General features: G+C 38.9%; 1 protein-coding gene across 2 annotated transcripts in view; it reads right to left on the reverse strand.

The window, feature by feature from the left end:
* Window positions 1–19,837, reverse strand: part of VPS41 (VPS41 subunit of HOPS complex) — a 198,690-nt gene that overhangs the window by 52,611 nt on the left and 126,242 nt on the right. For both annotated transcript variants that reach the window (XM_031012850.3, XM_031012851.3), the window contains 3 exons: window positions 18,793–18,912; window positions 17,513–17,659; window positions 11,853–11,919 (listed from right to left, as the gene is read on the reverse strand). In XM_031012850.3, coding sequence (XP_030868710.1) covers window positions 11,853–11,919; window positions 17,513–17,659; window positions 18,793–18,912 — 334 coding nt within the window. The remainder of the gene's footprint in view (window positions 1–11,852; window positions 11,920–17,512; window positions 17,660–18,792; window positions 18,913–19,837) is intronic.

The raw sequence follows: 19,837 nt of genomic DNA on the forward strand, positions 1-19,837 counted from the left end.
CCCCCTCTTTCTTTCCCTTGCAGATCACTTAGTGTTCCTTGTCGTTGCTGACCTTTAATGATCCTCCTTACGCAGCTGATATCACAATTTAATTTTCGCACCAAAATAAAATTGTGGATGACCAAAAAGATGTAATAGTTAGCAACATAAACTTATAAAAAGATAATATTTCATCTGCTTTGTCCTCAATTAAAGTACCATACAATGGAAGTCCAAGGGCAAGTGCTCTGGTCCCAGTTCTGCCAGGAACATATTTTTTCCTTAATCTCTGTGGGCTTGAACCAAATGTGTTTATCCAGATACTTAAGAATAGTTTTGGTAAAGTGGTAATGTGATAAATGTTCACAAAAGAGCTTATATGGAGAACCACCTCAACCTCCACCACATGTGCAGAGACAGTGTTTCTAGCGTAACCAGGCTGGGGAAGGTTCTAGAGAAGCTCACAGTGCTGTGCATGCACGTGGGCGGTGAAGCAGGGAGCAGGGGAGAGCTGGAATGTACAGATGATATTAAACAGTATGGGGCCACAAAGGACCCAGTGATGAAAGAGATGGCAGTTTCACATTTTAGAAGACATATTAACAAGAGGTTTTGGTTGTCATCACTCCTGAGGTTACTAATGTCTGATTGGTAGAAATGGACTTGCATTCTGTTTTACTAAATCACATTCCATTTTTGAAATGCTACACATGCAGTTCCCTTACCAGCAACTTGGGTGAAGAGCAGAGAAGCAGAGATTCTCACAGAAATCACAGGCTTTGCTGTGCTTGTCTGCCATAGACACCTAAGGGAAAACGTCTCCTAATCACAAAAGAAGGGGTGGGAGAAGGAGGTGTTCTCCCCACCTGGGATGCCAAACAGGCTGCCTAGTCTCACTGACAGACACTGTCAGCGTTTCTCCTAAAGGTAACCAAATATACATCAAAGGCCTTGGTTTTTGAGAATGAGCTCCAAGATACAGAACAGAGAAACTACGAAATAATCCTACCCAAATCTTTCCTCCTCTAGATCCCAACTCCCCAGTCCACAATAGCTTGTATGAGTAAGACAGAAAATTTCCTGTTCTCTAATTAAGAACATGATAGAAACTCCAATGTGTTCTAAAACAAAACAAAGAAAAATTGCAGGTGCACATATCTATTTCACTTCTCAATTCCAGATGTTGTAATAAACGCTTACTTGTTAAGTACTAAACCTTGCCAAATTTTGCTAATTGAGAATTAATAATTTGGACACGGACTATATGCAGTGGCTAAATCACAAGCTGACAAAAATGTTATTCATAAAGAAAAGATGTGGTACATGAAAATAATATTGTCAAGACTTCCAGACGCACAGGTAAGCAAGTAATCAACATTTGGATAAAATTGAAACTAAATTATATCTTTCTTTTTGTTAAAGTAATTCCCTTATACCAACAAAAATCTCTTATAGAAAACAAAATTGCAATTATAGTAATACTCAGCATGATTCTCAAATTAAGAATTCCAAAATAACGGCCATTTATCTGGTTTTGAGTACTCTCCCACTCAGCAATTCGTCTCCATTAATACCCACTGGTAATGATATCATGCAAAAAAGAACTCACTTCTAATGTGAGTTGCTGATTTAGGGAAATGTCTGCAGCCGTTCTGCCACAAAGTAAGACATTTTAGAATAAATGGTGGTGTCTTGTTTTTCCATTAGTCTTTACTAATGCAGCGAAACATAATTGCTTTTAGATTTAACAAGATTCTGTTTATCTTTTATATCAATGCTGAGTCCCAGAAGGGCTGGCTGCAGACAGTGGTGTCAAAATGAACGTGAAGGTATAAGGAATATTCTTCATATAGATTTAGAGAAAGAAATGTTGAATGACAATATATATTCTTGTAAAAAATGCACATAAAATATATAAAAGCTTATGGACTGACTTTGTAAAATATATTCAAGTAATTACAGACTTTATATTTCAAATTTTCAGTGGACGAATGGAAGTTTCAATTTATTTACTTTCACTAAAATTCTATTCTATTCCACATAAAAATGACTCTATTAATTTAAAGAAAATATTTTGTTCTCCTAAAGTAGACTCAGTTTGAATACACGTGGCTGTCAGTTCTAATACTACAGAAGCTCATTTTCAATCTGATTATCTGGAAAAGATAAATCACAAAGAAAATAAACATAAATTCTGCTAGAGAGGAAATACATGAAAACAGGGAGCAAAAGCTGGACAGGGTGTTTTTTTTTTTGGTTTTTGTTTTTTTTTTGGAGTGAAAAATGCAGGCAGAGTTCCTAAAGGTAGCCACAAAAGACAGTGGCTTTACTTCAGATCAAGGTCATCTAGAAAGCCAGCTGAGGCTCAGCTCACGGGCCCTACAGGGAGTGTGCTGTGTTCACCTAGATGATGGCCTTATACTACAGTGGGCATTACAGCTGAGGCACAGCCTTCCTCCTCCTGATGGAGGTGGAAGGACTTCTGCATTCTGCTTTATTCAGGAGGATAAAGCATTCCTAGACATGCTAGAAATAACTCAAGAAAAAAGACAGAGATTCTAGCAGAGTAAGAAAGAGAGGTTCAAAAGGACTATATTCACAGGAAAATTCTATTCAGCAAGGTCTTCTAGATCCAGAATGAGAATGAGATGAATACAATTCTGTACACGGTCCTCGTCCAAAAGGGAGGCTAGAGGCCCCTTGATTAGCTGCCCCATGGAAATATAGTGTGGGCCAAAACACAAATGACATATGTAATTTAAAATTTCCCAGTAGCCACATGCTATAGCTTGGATGTGTGGCCCTGCCCAAATCTCATGTTGAACTGTAATCCCCAATGTTGGAGGAGGGGCCTGGTGGGAAGTGATTAGATCATGGGAACGGATTTCTCATGAATGGTCATTTCTCATGACTGTTTTAGCACAATCCTCTTGGTACTGTCCTCACGACAGTGAGTTCTCACAAGATCTGGTGGTTTAGAAGTGTGTGGCATCTACCCCTGCCTCTTGCTCCTGCCCTGGCCATGTGAGGTGCCTTCTCCCACTTCGTCTTCCACCATGATTTAAGTTTCCTGAGGCCTCCCCAGAAGCCAAGCAGATGCCAGCATCATGCTTACTGTATAGCCTGCAGGACCGTGAGAATTAAACCTCTTTTCTTTATAAATTATCCAGCCTCAGGAATTTCTTTATAGGAATGCAAGAATGGACTACACCACGATAAAGAGTTCAAAAAAAGAGGTGAAATTTTAATAATACATAACATACCTAAAATATTATTTCAACATGTAATAATATAAAAAGTGATTAATGAGATATTTTACCTTTTATTTCTAGACTGTCTTTGGAATTCTGTATGTAGCACAAATCAATCCACACTAGCCATACCACAAAGACTTAACAGCTACAGTGGCTAATGGTTACCACGTTTGACAGTGCAGGTCTAGATACCCAAGTTTTTCGCTTTGTCTTTAAAGTCCAATAATTTCATTAGAACATATCTTGGTGTTGCTCATTATGGGTCACTATTTTCAGATACACAGTGTGCTATGTTAATTTATAATTTCAACTTCTGTTTCTCTGCATTTTCATGAAATTTTTCTTGACATTGTCTATAGTATTTGTCCCATTCTCTAGTTTTATTTTTTCCTCAGGGACTCTTTATTGGTAGACTGAATTATCTTTGCCTGACTTCAGTATTTATCACTTAACCTTAATCTTTTTGTTCTTATTGCTTTGTGATTTTTACAATTTTCCTCCTGCTCCCCTTCTATTCCTCTTACTAACATTATCTTTGCGTCTATTTGTTCTTGTCTTCCTTCAGGTTCAGTCTTCAATTCTGAAATGAGCTTTTATTTATTAATTCTTCCTGAAGCCTGTCACCTAATTTGAGATTTTCAAATTCTGATTTCTTACATCACTTTTTAAAGATGTCTTATAGCTCCTCTGAAACTGGAAATTACAGTTGTAATCTATTGCGTAGGTGTGTCTTTCTGGTATGTCTGCTTCTTACTCACTTTTTCTTAAAACTTATTATGGATTTAACGTTGCTTGCTTTTTAGGTGAAATGACCATTATTGAACTCTTAGAGCTCCCTCTTCTGCTGTTTCCATTTGGTATGAAAAATATGGCAGCTTGCTTTCTGAGATTTCCTGGCTCAGCTCCTCCCTGGTGTTATCTGGACCTGTTTCTTTTGTTTCTATTGTCCCTGTCTCATTCAGGCTTTCTTCTGCTCCCAGCAGTGTCTCCTCAGTGGAGAGAGGAGGCCTGGCTGCTCCACAGTGTGAGTTGCCAGGGGTAGCTGGGCTGCCCAGCCTCTCACACCTAACTGCAGGTCCTGGGCCCAGTTCTCAGAGCAGACTGTTGGCCTTTCCAGTGAATGCCAACTGGCTATCTTGGAGTTTCCCCTGGCCTCAAGTCTGCTAGATGACCACTTGCTCCCCTCTGCTTTCTCTCACACAGATGCTGATATCACCCTGCAGCGATCAGTGTTTTATTTTCCCATTAATTTGTGTCTTGGGGCTCTTAGGACCACCTTTGTCACTAAGTTTTGTTGTAAATGTTGCCTGTGGGTTTTTGGTTTTGTGACCTAGTTGTTCTGCTTTTATGGGAGGACTAGGTAGGTTGAAAAATTATGCTGCCACTGCCACTACATTCCCAGAATCTTCTAACCACAAAATTTTCACATATTGCTGTTATACATGTTTTATACATCAACCTTACATTGCCCAGGGCAATGGGGTCAGGGTTAGAGTCACAAATAGATCAACAGTGTCTGGCCCTCGATAGCATACACACCATCAGTTTCATAATGAATGCCATATGATTGGTATAAAAATTAACAAGAAAGAACTTTCTCATACCTTGGGTCTCATAATCTCTGAGGGTTACAACTTAATTCAATGAAGAGTGACTGAGGCTGGGTGCGGTGGCTCACGCCTTTAATCACAGCAATTTGGGAGGCCGAGGTGGACGGATCACTTGAGGTCAGGAGTTCGAGACCAGCCTGGCCACCATGGTAAAACCCCGCCTCTATTAAACATATAAAAATTAGCTGGCAGTGGTGACAACGTGCCTGTAGCCCCAGCTACTTGGGAGGCTGAGGCAGGAGAATCGCTTGAACCCGCGAGCACCCAGGAGGCAGAGGCTGTAGTAAGCTGAGATCCTGCCACTGCACACCAGCCTAGGTGACAGAGCGAGACTCTGCCTCAAAAAAAAAGAAAAAAGAGTAACTGAGTATCAATTACACGAGACAGTCTTCTAGATGCATCAAGATGACTAAGACCTGACCCTAACTTAAAGGAGATTGTCAGTCTGCATATTTAAAGAAATAATTAGGCCAGGTGTGGTGGCTCATGCTTGTAATCCCAGCACTTTGGGAGGCCAAGGCAGGTGGATCACGAGGTCAGGAGCTCAAGACCAGCCTGGCCAAGAAGGTGAAACCCCATCTCTACTAAAAATACAAAAATTAGCCAAGCGTGGTGGCAGGCGCCTGTAATCCCAGCTACTTGGGAGGCTGAGGCAGAGAATTGCTTGAACCTGGGAGGCAGCGATTACAGTGAGCCGAGATTGTGCCACTGTACTCCAGCCTAGGCAACAGAGCGAAACTCTGTCTCAAAAAAAAAAGAGATAATTAAAATACCACATGCTATGTGCAAAAACAGGAACAGGTGTAAAAATAGCACAGCGCAAGAAAATTTAGCTTCTGAGGAGGTACAGATGAGGGTGGAAACAGCAGCAATAATCATGACCATAAGCCCCTTAAGCCAGAAATGGTGTGGATAACATGACAGAAAACAACCTCTTGGTTTCATTTAAAAAAAAATTGTTTAAAACCCTAATGGATATTAGATTACAAAGGATAAAAATCAAAATTTGTTTAAAGTAAAAAACCATCCTCCAATAATTCCCAACTAGGTTATCTCACTTCTTATCTGTGTATTCAGACCTATGAGACAACATTAAATCAATATTTTTATTACTTGTACCTCTGTCATATGTTTATAGATACATTTTATTGAGAAATGCAATTATAAAACGTATCAATCTCCTTGGAATCATTCAGTAAGCCCTTATTTATATCTTCCCCAAATTTTCTTTAAATTACAAATTTTATAAAACACAATTTTCAGGTCTTCTGATTTTAAAAGAAACCACTATTTTTCTCTCTCACTGTAACTAAATATAATACTAATATTAATAATAGCTCCCATTTAATGAACATTACTATGCTGTGAGGCAGTATGCTGAATATTTACATACAATATTGCTTTTCACCACAACCACCCTATGGTTATTTTAGAGAGGGAAGGAGGCTCAGAGGGGTTAAGTAACTTGACTAAAGTCACTTAAGTGGAAGATAAGAGAAGTAGGAATCTGAAGTCCTATTTTTCCCAACTATAAGTCACTCTAGAAAATGTAAGTCAGGGCTGGGTATGGTGGCTCACGCCTGTAATCCCAGCACGTCGGGAGGCCAAGGTGGGAGGATTTCTTGAGCCCAGTTTGATACCAGCCTGGGCAACAAAGGGAGACCATATCTTTACAAAAAATTAAAAAATTAGCCAGGCGTGGTGGTGCACACCTGTAGTCCCAGCTACTTAGAAGGCTGAGGTGGGAGGATCGCTTTGGCCCAGGAGGCTGAGGTTGCAGTAAGGCGTGATTATGCCACTGCACTAAAGCCTGGGCAAAGAGCAAGACCCTATATCAAAAGAAGGAGGGGGGGAGTTAGGGGGAAGGGGGAGGGGAAGGGGAAGAATATAAGAGTACAGAGATGCTTAGATTCAAAGCACACTGCAGTTGGCAAGAACAGAAGTGAGGGCTCTCTGGTGATTCTGCTGCACGCAGTCAGGGTGCCCCAGCCCCTCTCTTGAATTTGCAGTGCTACTGCAAGGGCTAAAGCGCTGCAGTACACAGAACTTGCACTGCCTTTTTTCCCCCATTTCTTATTCCCTTATTGGTCCCCAAATGTCCATTAGCTAAATGCTACCCAGATTTCTTTATTGAAGTTAAATAAGGTGACATCCCATAGATCTTAGCTTCTATGATTCTTAAAGAAACAAACAAAAATGTGTGTCAAGCAATTTACAAATAAGAACAATTACCCTTCATTGTCTTACATTCATTTATGAAAATGCATTGACGGCCCTTTATGATAGATAGTGTCTTATTCCCAAGAGATTCTGGCCCCTTAGTCACCAGATATTAGTATTTTATAATCAACTGGATGTAATGCCCACAGACTTTTCAATAAGTTTGGACATTCTGTCAGCATGACCACTTATCACTGAAAATACATTTGGAAATAACGGCACTTCAACAGCTTCAGGGCTGTGCTACGAAGCAGACACATTAAAGTAAAACTGACTTCACAATGCTTTACATCAGCAAATTATGGAGAAGATCTGATACATGAAGTGAAATTGAAAAGAATGGCTAAAGGACAAAATAACAAAAACATTCAAATCAGACAGGAGCCGAACAGTACACACAGATCAAAAACCGCTGAAAACAAATTTAGTTTGCAATTTAATTCCGTATTTTATAATCAATATTCAGCAAACTATTGTCAATTAAATGACAACACTAAGCTGATACGATTATCTCATCTACCAAATTTTAGCCTCCTGAAACAGCACTGATGAGGAATATTTAGTGAGTATATTACAGCACATTGCTTAGACAAAAGAAAAGGCATTACCAATGACCTGCTAATCACAAGGTTCAAACCAAATGTTACACTTTATTTTATAAATATAAAACTACCTTGTTGCATCAACTAAACTTAAGCTAAACACTAAAAAATAGCAAACAAGGGCTTTTCTTCTTTTTAAAAGGGCTGAAAGAAGCATAATCTAAGTTTGGTTCCCTTTCCTTAGAAACAATTCCAAAGGTCACCCAAGGCAATCAGGTTCTATAAATTATCTAAAAATGTGGAGGAGAAGCAATGAAGAAAAGCTCTCAATCTCAGGATAAAGCAAGTGAAAATATAATTTCTAACTCTCCAAATGAGATATTTCTCTGAACCAAAATAAAAAAACAAATCTACTGCATTTCCATTTCATCTGGCAGTTCCTAGAAAAGGTAAGCAGCTATCATCACTGATATAGAAAAAGGGTCTTCAGATTCTAGAGCATTTCTGCAGTGGTCTGTATCTGAATGTCTGGAACAAGACTCTGTAAACAAAGGCCAGGGGCTGGGTAGAGGAAACATGGGAAGCACTGTGTGACACCATGATTACAAGCAACAACTTTACGCCTAGGCACACCTAAGTGCAAAAACTCCCTTCTTTGTTTATAAATAATCTTGAGCAGGTTACCTAACCCTTCTGAACATCAGCTTCTTCACCTACACCATGGGGATAGTAGCCGCTACCCACTTGCTACTGGGAAGATTAGATGACCTTCTGTATGCAATGTATTCAGCACTGTGCTTGGTGGTGGTTGTTATATAAGGAACAATATATATTTGTTACTTCAGGTGCTTCAGATTTCTTACCATTACTTATTATGGAGAAACTTCATTAATTCCACTCCTAATAACAAAAACCTGAGTCTACAGTACTGAGCGGGGAAAGAGTTGTTACATCCCTCCCAAAAGGAGGAATGAATAGATGAACAGATACGTAATAAAGCAAATATAGTAAAATCTTAACTGCAGAATCTTGGAGGTTCTATTCACTACAAAGTTCTTTTCTTTAAGGAAAATTTCATAACAAAATGTTAGAAAAAAATTCAATGCAGAACAGATTAATATATTACAGAAATTTATACTGAACTATCTATAACAGAACAGAAAACCATACATACCTAGATCCTCAAGTAAAAACACCTTGAAGAATGCCAGCTGTCATCATTTCTACTGAGACTCAGACTAAGAGATGAAACCACATCACTCCTGGGCACACACACACAAAGATCCCACTACTGTAACCCATATAGCTGAATCAAAATGGTAACAGGTGGATAAAGAGAGATACTTAGATCTAGGAAAGAATTATCTCACAACTCTCCTCCACTATGAAAACAGATCACCAATTTTCAGGTCACTGTTTTTTCAGTCAATTAAAAGACTGAAAAAAGAATGATGTGCTAAATTCTAAGACCACAGTATATGATCAATGAAGATACAGACAATACTGAAAGTAAAAAAGATTTCCCTTCTATTCTCTTCCCTTTCTTCCTGACTTGTCATTCTATATAGATTCTCATATAGTTGTTTAATCTCAATTAAACAAAATTCCATATGAAATTAAGACCGAGAAGTCAATCATTAATTCCTTGCATGTAAGTCAACTACCCCTGGCAGAAAACTCCCAGAAAATGACACACAAACATTGGTTTCATTTCCCAACATCATGATGTCAGCTCTCCAACTACCATACCACAGAGATCATGGAAGACTTTGGTGAAAAGTACCAGAGGCTCAGGGAGTCCTGTGAGAATACAAGAGATGCAAGTGAAGTTAAAACATGGATGCTAGGCACAAACCATCATCTATTTTTAACAATGCAATTTGAAAGAAAATATGATGTCCCAAAAGCCCTATGTATAGAGAATCTCTTCATGTGTTGGTGATTGGCCAAGAAGCTTAATCTTCATTATATTATTATTATTTTTCATTTAACAGAATAAATCAACAGCCTATGTGATAGGAATAACTTTTGTGCTATTTTTTGAGAGTCTGAGTTGTAACAGAAAGAGTTATAAACAATTGGCTTCTAAGAAATGTACAGCCATACGTATTTCTTTAATCTTAATGCCATTTTCACCTCATTTACCAAAGAACAGTGGCTCACACTATTCAGGGCTAAAGGAAATTGTAATCCAGACCTCCTAATATTTCCCTTTCTGTTATCCTACTCAAGGACTCTTATCCAAACTATTTTGCCTCCTGCTGTGGAAATGGCTTATATTCTTAAAGGTTTACTCTTAAGAGGGGAAAAAATGGTACTTAACCATTAACCATAGTAGTAAAATGTCAGTAATGTGATACTGTTAGTACCCACATATGGTCTATTTCACGTAAATTACAGTACAGATGAACCACACTGTAATAATGTGATCCCAGGGTTCTAGGCTAATAGGGCCACCACTGAGCCAGCTATCAGCAGTCACAGAGTTGGGATGAAAGTCTGCATAGTGATAATAACCATCATGGTTTAGTGAGCATCTACTGTGTGCCAAGTACCATGTTAGGCACATTTCTTATGCCATGTCTAATTCCCACACCCATCCTAAAAGATAGATATTATCACCTCCATTTAACAGGTGAGAAAAGGATGGTCAAGAAGGTTAAGTAACCTCATCAAGATCACACACTTCAGCAAACTTCCTTGCCTCCCTGGAAGCTTTCTGGTGGTTCTGTAGAGTTAGGTTCTATCCATTTTTAACGCTATAGTAGTAAGATCCTGGACAAGTCATTTACCTCCTAAGCCTCAATTTCTTCATCTATACAATAAAAAGCAAACTACCTGCATTTAAAGAGTTCCTGTGAGGATAAAGTGAGTTACTGCAGTTTATGTAAGCAGCACAATGCCCTCCACCTAGTACATGATCAATAAGTATCAACTAAGGAAAGAAGATGACAATTGCTACATTTTTATACCTCTCTGGCAATTACAAATATCCAAATAATAATCCCTCAGGACACTGCATTGAGATGTTGAGAGGCTTTTGTTTTTCTTTTTATTTTCTGGTAGGCAAGGAAAGAAGAAAAAGATATTGAAACAATTATCTATATAATCTAGTCATAAATCTTGTCTCTTATCTTGGTCCTCAGTTTTTCTCAGCACTGCTACATTCTTCATATACCTACTGTCCATACACTAAGCAATCTGAACTATGTAGTTATCCTCCTAAAGTTAAAAAAAAAAAGATTAAAACTCTACCACCAACTTCTGACTTCAAGTACAAAATAGCCCAGATTTAAATGCTATAACCACATTAGCCATGTGGGTAATGTATGTCTTTCTATTTACAGAAATACAGTCATGTGCAAATAATTTATTTCAACTTCACCTTGGCAGAATAACCCATCAAATTGATATTACCCATCCACCAAGCAAATGGGCAAATGAACTTATCAACTGACTCATAATATGGCAATTTTTTTTCTCAGAATGATTTTTTCAAACTAAATTATAAAAGTCATGGTACATCATCCAGGGCATACTTCTCCTGAACAGCTGTTTCCCAGAGTCACTGATTCATTCAACTCAATATTAAGCACCTTCTATGTGCAAGTATTGTGCCAGGTCCTCAAGATACAAATGGTGAGCAAAAACAGACCCTGTGTGTGCTCAAAAGGAGGTGACAGTCAGGTAGAAAAGACAGAAATGCATCAAATAATCACAGGATCACTGGAACCCGTGACAAGTGCTAGAAAGGGGAGGAGGCCTGCAGTGTTGTAGTGCCTAAAATGGGAAGACCTGACTCAGTCAGGGAGGTCCAGTGGCTTTCCCAGTGCTTTCCCTGGAAAGCAACACTCTAGCCAAATAATGTGCTAGACAAGGGGAAAGAGAGGCATGGACAGGTAAAAGGTCAGTGTGGCTGCAGCACAGAGACCAAGGAGAAGCTTGGCATAAGCTACAGCTGGAGAGGTGGGTAGGGGCCAACACAGATCCCCGTGATCCACTGAGGAGTCCCGTCTGCACTCTGAGAACGATGTGGAAGAACTGAAGGATGATGACAAGATCTGATCTGTATTTTGACAGCAGTGGGGACAGTAGATGAGAGTAATTCACAGTGGAAGAAGATAAACCAGTTAGGAGGCTGCTGCAGGGATCCAGGCAAAAGACTATGGCAGTCTGGGTGAGATTAATGAAGATGAAAATTTTGAATGAAGTTTTACATCCACAGAAGGCAAGTATTGGAGCCATACCTATTTCAACATATCGACTTGGCAAATCCCTCATTTCACTGGCATGCCGTTCCTTCACTGAGCATACCTGGAAAATAAGTTCGCAGGTTATTTTATTCATTTGATGGAAAATTCTTCATAATATTTTATTCAATATATGGTATCTTTGTTAAATTAACCTTGTAGCACTGCAGATGGAGTACAATCTACCCTATGACTTAAATGACAGAAATTAATGTAAATGACATATAGCAATCACTATTTATATTCACCAACATTATTCCTCAATAAAGCCTGATTCACATAAGTTCAGCTTTCCTGGTGAGACTGAACCTGAAGTCAAGTACTAATCCAAGTACAACTTCTGTCAGTGATCAGGGATTTTTCCTTTTTCTTTTACATAGTGTTCTTTTATAGCTGCTACCATTAACTGTAACTATGGTATGGAAAATTCTAAAATATAGAAAAACTCAAAGGGGAAAAAAAGCATTAGTCACTGTTCCAGCACAAAGAGAACACCATTAATAATCTTCTTTTTTATGAAGGCTACTTTTATTAACCTAACAATTTAATACAAGTAATTCAATATGTTATTTAAAGATTCTTCTACAACATAATTCTGTAAAGTTGTTATAATACAGTGAGCCCTCCATATCCATGGGTTTTGCATCCATGAATTCTACATTCATGGATTTAACCAAACAAGGATCAGAAATATTCAGGAAAAAAAAAAATTCCACAAAATTCCAAAAAGCAAAACTTGACCTTGCTGTACACCAACTACTTCATTAAGTCTATGCAAATGCAGTGATGTGTAGGCATTGTATCAGGTGTTATAAGTAATCTACAGATGATTTAAAGTATACAGGAGGATGTGCATAGGTTATATGCAAATAACGCATCATTTTATATATGCAAATGTTACATCATTTATATAAGCATCAGAGGAGCCCAGGATCCACAGGGGTCCTGGAACCAATTCCCCACAGGCACTGAGGGATGACTGCCTTTTATTACATGAATGTACTATACTTAATCAACCCCCTTTGGGGGCATATTTTTTTGTTTTTATATCTATTGTAAGCAATAGTGCAATCAACATACTTATATATAAAACTTTAGGACTTTTGTTTACTTAGGATAAATTCCTAGAAGTAGAATTGATACCAATGGGTACATAAACTTTTGTAAGGTTTTGTTTTTTAATATACGTAGTATACTGAGTTGCTGCCCAGCAACACTGCAGCGACTCAGTGAATGCAGAGTGCCCACTTTCCCTCATGCAGGGCTTGAACCCATGGCTGCAGAGGTAGAAGCCTCCACATAGAAGTGACTGGCTGTCTTCTTCCTTGATTGCTTTTTGCCATTTGTCTCTTGTCCGTTTCATATAACTGCCTGTCCACTTCTCCAATTTTCTTCCCTTCTGGTAGACTTTTGAGCTTGTAAGTTATCCACTCTTCTTCCCACACTTACTAGGGAAACTACTAAATCATCTAATGGCACATTCCACAATGCCAAATGGACAACTGTTTTAATGTGCTGATATAAGTACATGGTTTCAAATGGTTTGAAGTATAATAAAAAAGCAAATGTAACGGCAATATTAGTGAACACTTTTTTGGGCAGTTACTGGCACTGCTCCTGAGTTAAGGCCTTTGTGAAATAGATATCACTATTTTCTTAAGATTATGGTGCAGTGGGGGAGACACAAAAATAAGGCACTTTACTGAAGTGTGACAGGGAAGTACAGAGCAGGGGCATCTCCTGCTAGGGCAGGAAGACTTCCTGGAAGAAGTGACATGTAAGTTGAAGCAGGAAAGACAGCACAGGAGAACACGGTGATATGACAGCATAGGGCCTTCAACTGGAAGCTCAATCGGACAGAAATGAAGGGCATGGGGGAAGAAGGGGACAGAGTTGAGGCTGGAGAGTAACGGACAGGCAGATCACACAGAACCTTGGAAGTCGTGTTTATGATCAGTTATCCTATGGGCAAGGAGGGGACTAACCTCATCTGACCTACACTTAGATTATTCTAGCTATACTGTTTAGGATAGGTTTAGGGGGGGTAAAACCAGCACCAAAAAGACCTGACAGGAAGATGAAGTGCAGAGATTTGAGAGACATTGACAGAACTTGAGGGCTGACAGTCTTCCAACACTCAGACACCCCTGAAAGACAATGTTATTATGTTTAATCCAGAGATGAGGACACTGAAGCTCTGTGAGTGATGCCAGACTGCCTGGCCAGAGCTGGAATTCACACCAAGGCCTGACTGGTATCTCGCTGGTCATGCCACAGCTTGAGAACAAGGATGCATTGCACTACTGGTAGCTGGGCATGGCATGGCTCTACTGCACTCCTCAGCTCTGTGGTCTGGGCTCACCCAGCACCTGTCTCATAGGTAGGAAGTGGCAGGTAAAGGTGGGTGAATAGGTAAGTGCTACCCTAAGCTCACGTCTTGCATAAGCACAAATCAATGATTGTAGGAGCCCTTTACCACTGATAGGTGGGTTCCTGCCCATGAACTCTAATCTGCTTCCTCCACTTCTCCACATGGGTGGATAACAGGCATCTCTCAAGTAGACACACCTAAAACCAACTCTTGCCTTTTTCACTCTAAACATGCTTTATCAACAGTCTTTCCCATTTCAGCAAAAGGTAGTTTCACCTTCCAGTATGTTAGGTGACTGTGATCTTACACCCCACATCCAACTGTCAACAAATACTGCAGAGTCTACCATCAAAATATATCCAGGATCTGGTCATTTCTCACCAGCTGCATTACACTGACCTGAGACAACATTATTTTTTATGGAGATGACTGCAGTAGCCTAATTGGTCTCCCCTCTTGACTGCCCCTTTGCCGTTTAGCTCCACACAGCAACCAGAGATCCTTCCAAAATACAAGTTAGATCACTTAACTGACTCCACAACAGCTCAAAGCCCTGTGCTGGCTTCCTACCTCACTCAAATTAAGAGCCAAAGACTTCTCAAGGGCCCCTGGGCTCCAATATCATCTGCTCCTCCACCACACCCTCCCCGACCCCCACTTACATCCCTCTCCTCCACATCTGCTCCACTCACTCTTGACACAAACAGCTTCCTTGCTGTTCCTCAAAAGCACACCAATCACACTCCTGCTTCAAGAATTTTTGCACTCCTGCTCCTTCTGCTAACACCTCCTACCCCAGGCCCCCATAGAGCTGCATAACTTTTCTCTCCAGATCTCTGACCAAACCACATATTAGTTATTGGACAGGCCATCCCTGGACCACCCTATATTAAATGGTACCTACCCCAATCCCTTTTCCTATTATCCTGTTAAAATGTTCTCCTTTTTATTTGCCACCTTCAACATGCTATACTTACTTGTTTTTGTCTACCTTCCTCACTAGAACATAAATTTCCCAAGGGAAGGAACTCATTCATTTGTATATTTGTGTTCTGCAACACTAGAACACTGCCTGGCACACTGCAGTCACCTGGTAAACGTTTGTTGGGCAAATGAATGAATGAAGTAAATGGTAAGGTCCAACTGCACACTTTATTTTACTGTTTCTGGTTGCTTCTCCCCAACAAGATTGCTGTCTCTCTGAAGAAAGACCACGTCCTTATCTCCTCTTCCTTCAACAGAACTCACTAAGAGTCTACACTGAGAAGTGCTCAACATATAGAACTGAGTTTGAAGAAAAGGAACCTCCAATAAAATGAAATATTTGACATAAAAATTGTATAGAAGCTTGATCTTAACTTGGGCATAAAGAAAGGGTATATGTTTCCCATGGCTGCTATAACAGACTGCCACACTTGGTGGTTTAAAACAACAGAGATGTTGTTTTAAACATCTTTTACAGTTCTGCAGGCTAGAAGTCTGAAATCGGGTTCACTGGACTAAAATCAAGGTGTTGGCAGGGTTGTACTTCCTCTGGAGGCTCTAGGGGACAATCTGCTGTCTCCTCCAGCTTTCTGGTGGCTGCCACCATTCACTGACCACCTCACTCCAATTTCTGCCTCCACAGTGGTACTGCCTTCTCCTCCTCTCTTCCATGTTAGCATCTCCCTCTGCCTCCCTCTCATAAAGATAAACGTGATTGCATTTAGGCCCCACCCAGATAATGTAGGTTAATTCCCCATCTCAAGATCCTTAATTTAATCATATCTTTTGCTAAATAAAGTAATATTTACCTTTTTGTCATATAAAGAAACATTTATAGGTTCTAGGAATTAGGGCTTGCTATCCTTGGGGCCATTATTCAGCATACCAGAGAAAGAATTTCTGGGAGTAATGAGTAAACTTGTTACATATTTCTACAGGCTAATTTTCCTTGTCTTTCACCATAAGAAAAGAAAATCAGAACTTTAAAACTAACAAGCAACCTGGTCCATTTAAGGGATTTTTAAAATACTAAGAATATAAATTTATTGGATGAGTAACCACACACGTGGGACAGGGAGCCCAGGGAATCCCTTTTTCCATCCTACGATATAGGCACAGTTTCCTTCCTGTTACCCTAAATATAAATTAGGTTGTGTTCATGTAACACATGAAGAAAAAAGAACCTGAATGATAACAACATGAGGGCTGGGAGGGCCTGAAGTGTAACAATGTTTGTTTTGCTAATAACAATCATTACATTAATAATTTTCCACTTTCCCTTTCCAGAGAAGAGTACATTTTAAATAGCCACGTCCCCTTCATGACATTGCTAGAACTTTATATAATAATGACAGCTAACATTTATTAAGCAATTACATCAGATTCTATGCAAAACTCTTTACATGCATTGGCTCATTTATTTCTCCCCAAAACTTGTGATGTGAGAACAATTAGCACTACCACTTTGTAGATGAGGACAGTAAGGCTCACAGAGGATCCCAAAGGAAAATGGAGAAGCTGGACTTGATCCCAGGTCTGTCTGGCCTCAAAGCCTGAGCTCTTCCATGAGACTACTGCTGGGATACTCTCTCATGCCATTTTTATACTTCCACTAATTTTTAGTTTATTTTGTTCGAATTAAGCTATTTTTTAAAGGGAAACAACTTTTGGCTCTGAAGTATCTAATATAACAGAAGCACTAGTAGGCGTAAAATAAATGTGAATGAGCTTTGGGCCCCCTTTCATAGAACAGCTAAATTTCATTTACCCAGGCGCATAAGGGTCAGATAATTAAACTTCAGAAAATATGCCCAAATCTTATTATTGATGATAAGTCTGGGTCTCTACTCCATCAAATTATTACCAAGCAGCAGGATGATTTAATTTTAACCTTCTCTCTCCACTATCAATAACTCTAATGAAGAAGTGAAGGGTCAAAGCTAAGGGAAAATGAAAAGAATAATAAAGAGAAGAATACCTGACTAAACAACAAAACTAACCCCATGTTCTGTAAATAGCTAAGGCCAGCTGGGATGTGAGAAATTAAAAGAAGATTGAAAAAGACAGCACCATTCTCAACACGAAAAAGTTCACAAATAGTTTTACATGCCATGGAAAAGAAAGAATATATCTTAAAACTTATGCACAGGAAATAATTTGAGCATTAAATGTTAATCACGTCACAATAACATCCAGGTGAAAAGATGTGGGTCCTAGAAGCCAATCAAGACTCACAGTCCTTTGGACCACCCTCAGTGGATCTATAACAACACGGACTTATTATAAAGACAAGCAAAACCACCTTGACAGAAGTCCCCCAGCCAATAATCAGTGTCACATTGTCCTTCCAGCAGAGGCTGCAGGGATACATGTCTGGGCGAAGACTTATATCATCCCGGGGCACGTTGGTGATTCTTTGCTTTGAGATGATGTCAAAAATCTTCACACCCTGGAAAATAATACAGCAGTAAGCATCCTCTACTCAGGAGGAAAGTAACAGAAAACTTATTAACAGCCCCTGCTACATACTACCAATAACCAGCATGGAGAAATATTAGCAGTGTTTACTGAGCATGCAAGGAAAACGCTCCTGCTCCACACAAACCCTGTGGGAACTAAAACCACAAGGAAACCTCCACCCTTCTTTCTGGACAAAGGAGATTTTCTTAGACGGCATGGGTGACTCAAACCCAACAGAAACATGAAATGTACAAACATCAATAGCTGCATTTCCAAACTGACAGACAAGTAACATTTCTAATTTTATCGTTCCACCACGAAAAATGAAGTTTGTTTTTTAGAAAGGCTTTGAGTCTGAAAAGCCACCTATATAAAGAAAACTACATCTGACATTTTAAAGTTCTCAAATGAAAACATCAGGCAAGCAGCTAACTAAAAATGAACCAAGAGACCACAGCTTTGTTTTACCTTCATTGTGACCGAGGAGAAGTAAGAAAAGTTCAGAATAAAAAGGTAGAGTCTAGGCAGATTTCTACCATTTAAAACTGAATAGAACCGATTTACTAAATTATACCTTGATGTTTCAAAAGATATGCCAGATGTCAAAAAGATCATTTTTAAAACTTCCTACTAGCCCCAATTCATAGCAAGTAAACTTTAAGTTAAAATGCAGCACTGAAAATTACGATCCACTTTCTTACAGGCAGGTCTATACTTCTGCCTATGATTATACTGGGAGTAAAAGAGAAATCAGCAATATTCTGCACTTGTTTCATATCAACTCTTACTTGCCTTTGGCCAACAGGCAAATGATATTTTCAAGACCCATTCCCAATGCAGTCCTTCAATTATTAAGATAGCTTTTCATTTTCTTGGCTACTCTCCATGCCTCAGGTTTCTCACTCTAAAATAGATTCCAGAATATGTTGGGAATTACTATATTATGAAAGCCAAAAGCAATCTAATTTCTTTAACCTCCTAGGTATGATACCAATCGTCCTTTCACCCTTTAGAAATCACCACCACAGCAAGTGGCATCTTTTCCCTTCATTACAGCCCTATCAAGTTGGCCATTCTTCTGCCACTGAACAAGCATTAGGAAGACAGAGGCGTATTTTTTACCATATTATTGGCCCAAGCAATCAGATGGCCTCTCCACTTCACACTCCTTATGTTCCCTTCCCCTTCATGCAGAACAGCAGACTTCCATCTGTTCATCCAAGACCGTTCAAACAGTAGCAGCTAGGGACAAAAAGCATAAACAAAGAATCTTAGAAACTGAAAATCATGTATCAGGTTCTTTACTTACTAGTTTTACCTATCCTCGTGACCAAATAACAAACAAGTCACTCTCGACATCTTTAATGTAGACTTACAGTAGTATGTTATTTGTACCTTGGAAAGAACTCCTAGCACATCATATTCTCCCCAGGAAGTTGTTTAAAATGGATGAGTGTTGAAGTTACTACAAGGCCAAGCCACAAGGTGGCACCAAAACACCAAGATTCATGGAAAATAATGCACATTAGTTAATCAAAAGATTTGTATCGCAAAAGTTGTTCAAATGATTGTCCGGGAACTAATTTATTTTGTAAATTGGGAAATCAAAACCTCTTTTAAGTTTTTCACTGAAAATAAGATATTAGTAACAGATTAAACTGTAATAGAAGCAGTCTATGTTTTTCATTTAACTCAAATAATTGAACAATGACTTTTGAACAGTAATTCGTGTCACAAAATAAAAAAAATTGGAATTAAGCTTCTTTAGAAATTTCATAGTATCTAGGGTCTTTATTTTAACGGGAAGATTCTATCATTCAAAAAACCTGCTGGATGAATTTTAATATAAAATATAACTGGTCAAAAACCTCTACGATTAATAAAGATGTAATTCTAGGAAGTCATACATTATTAAGAACACAACAAATATTTTTCTTGATATATTCCACTCAAATCCTTTAAGAAAAGACATTTATACAAGCAATTTCAGTCTACCTTAGTATATTTTATGTCCTCTACCCACCCCAAAAGAGGCAGGGGAAACAGGTTAACAGGGGAAAGAGAGTAAATTCACATTTTATTTGTATTTCCTGTATATCTTTCTCAATAGACTAATACAGGCAGAGGAAGCACAAAATAAAATCCCTAAAATTAAATATGATGTCCA

Source organism: Gorilla gorilla, chromosome 6 (genome assembly GCF_029281585.2).
Source record: "Gorilla gorilla gorilla isolate KB3781 chromosome 6, NHGRI_mGorGor1-v2.1_pri, whole genome shotgun sequence".
In the NCBI taxonomy this organism is placed as follows: domain Eukaryota; kingdom Metazoa; phylum Chordata; class Mammalia; order Primates; family Hominidae; genus Gorilla; species Gorilla gorilla.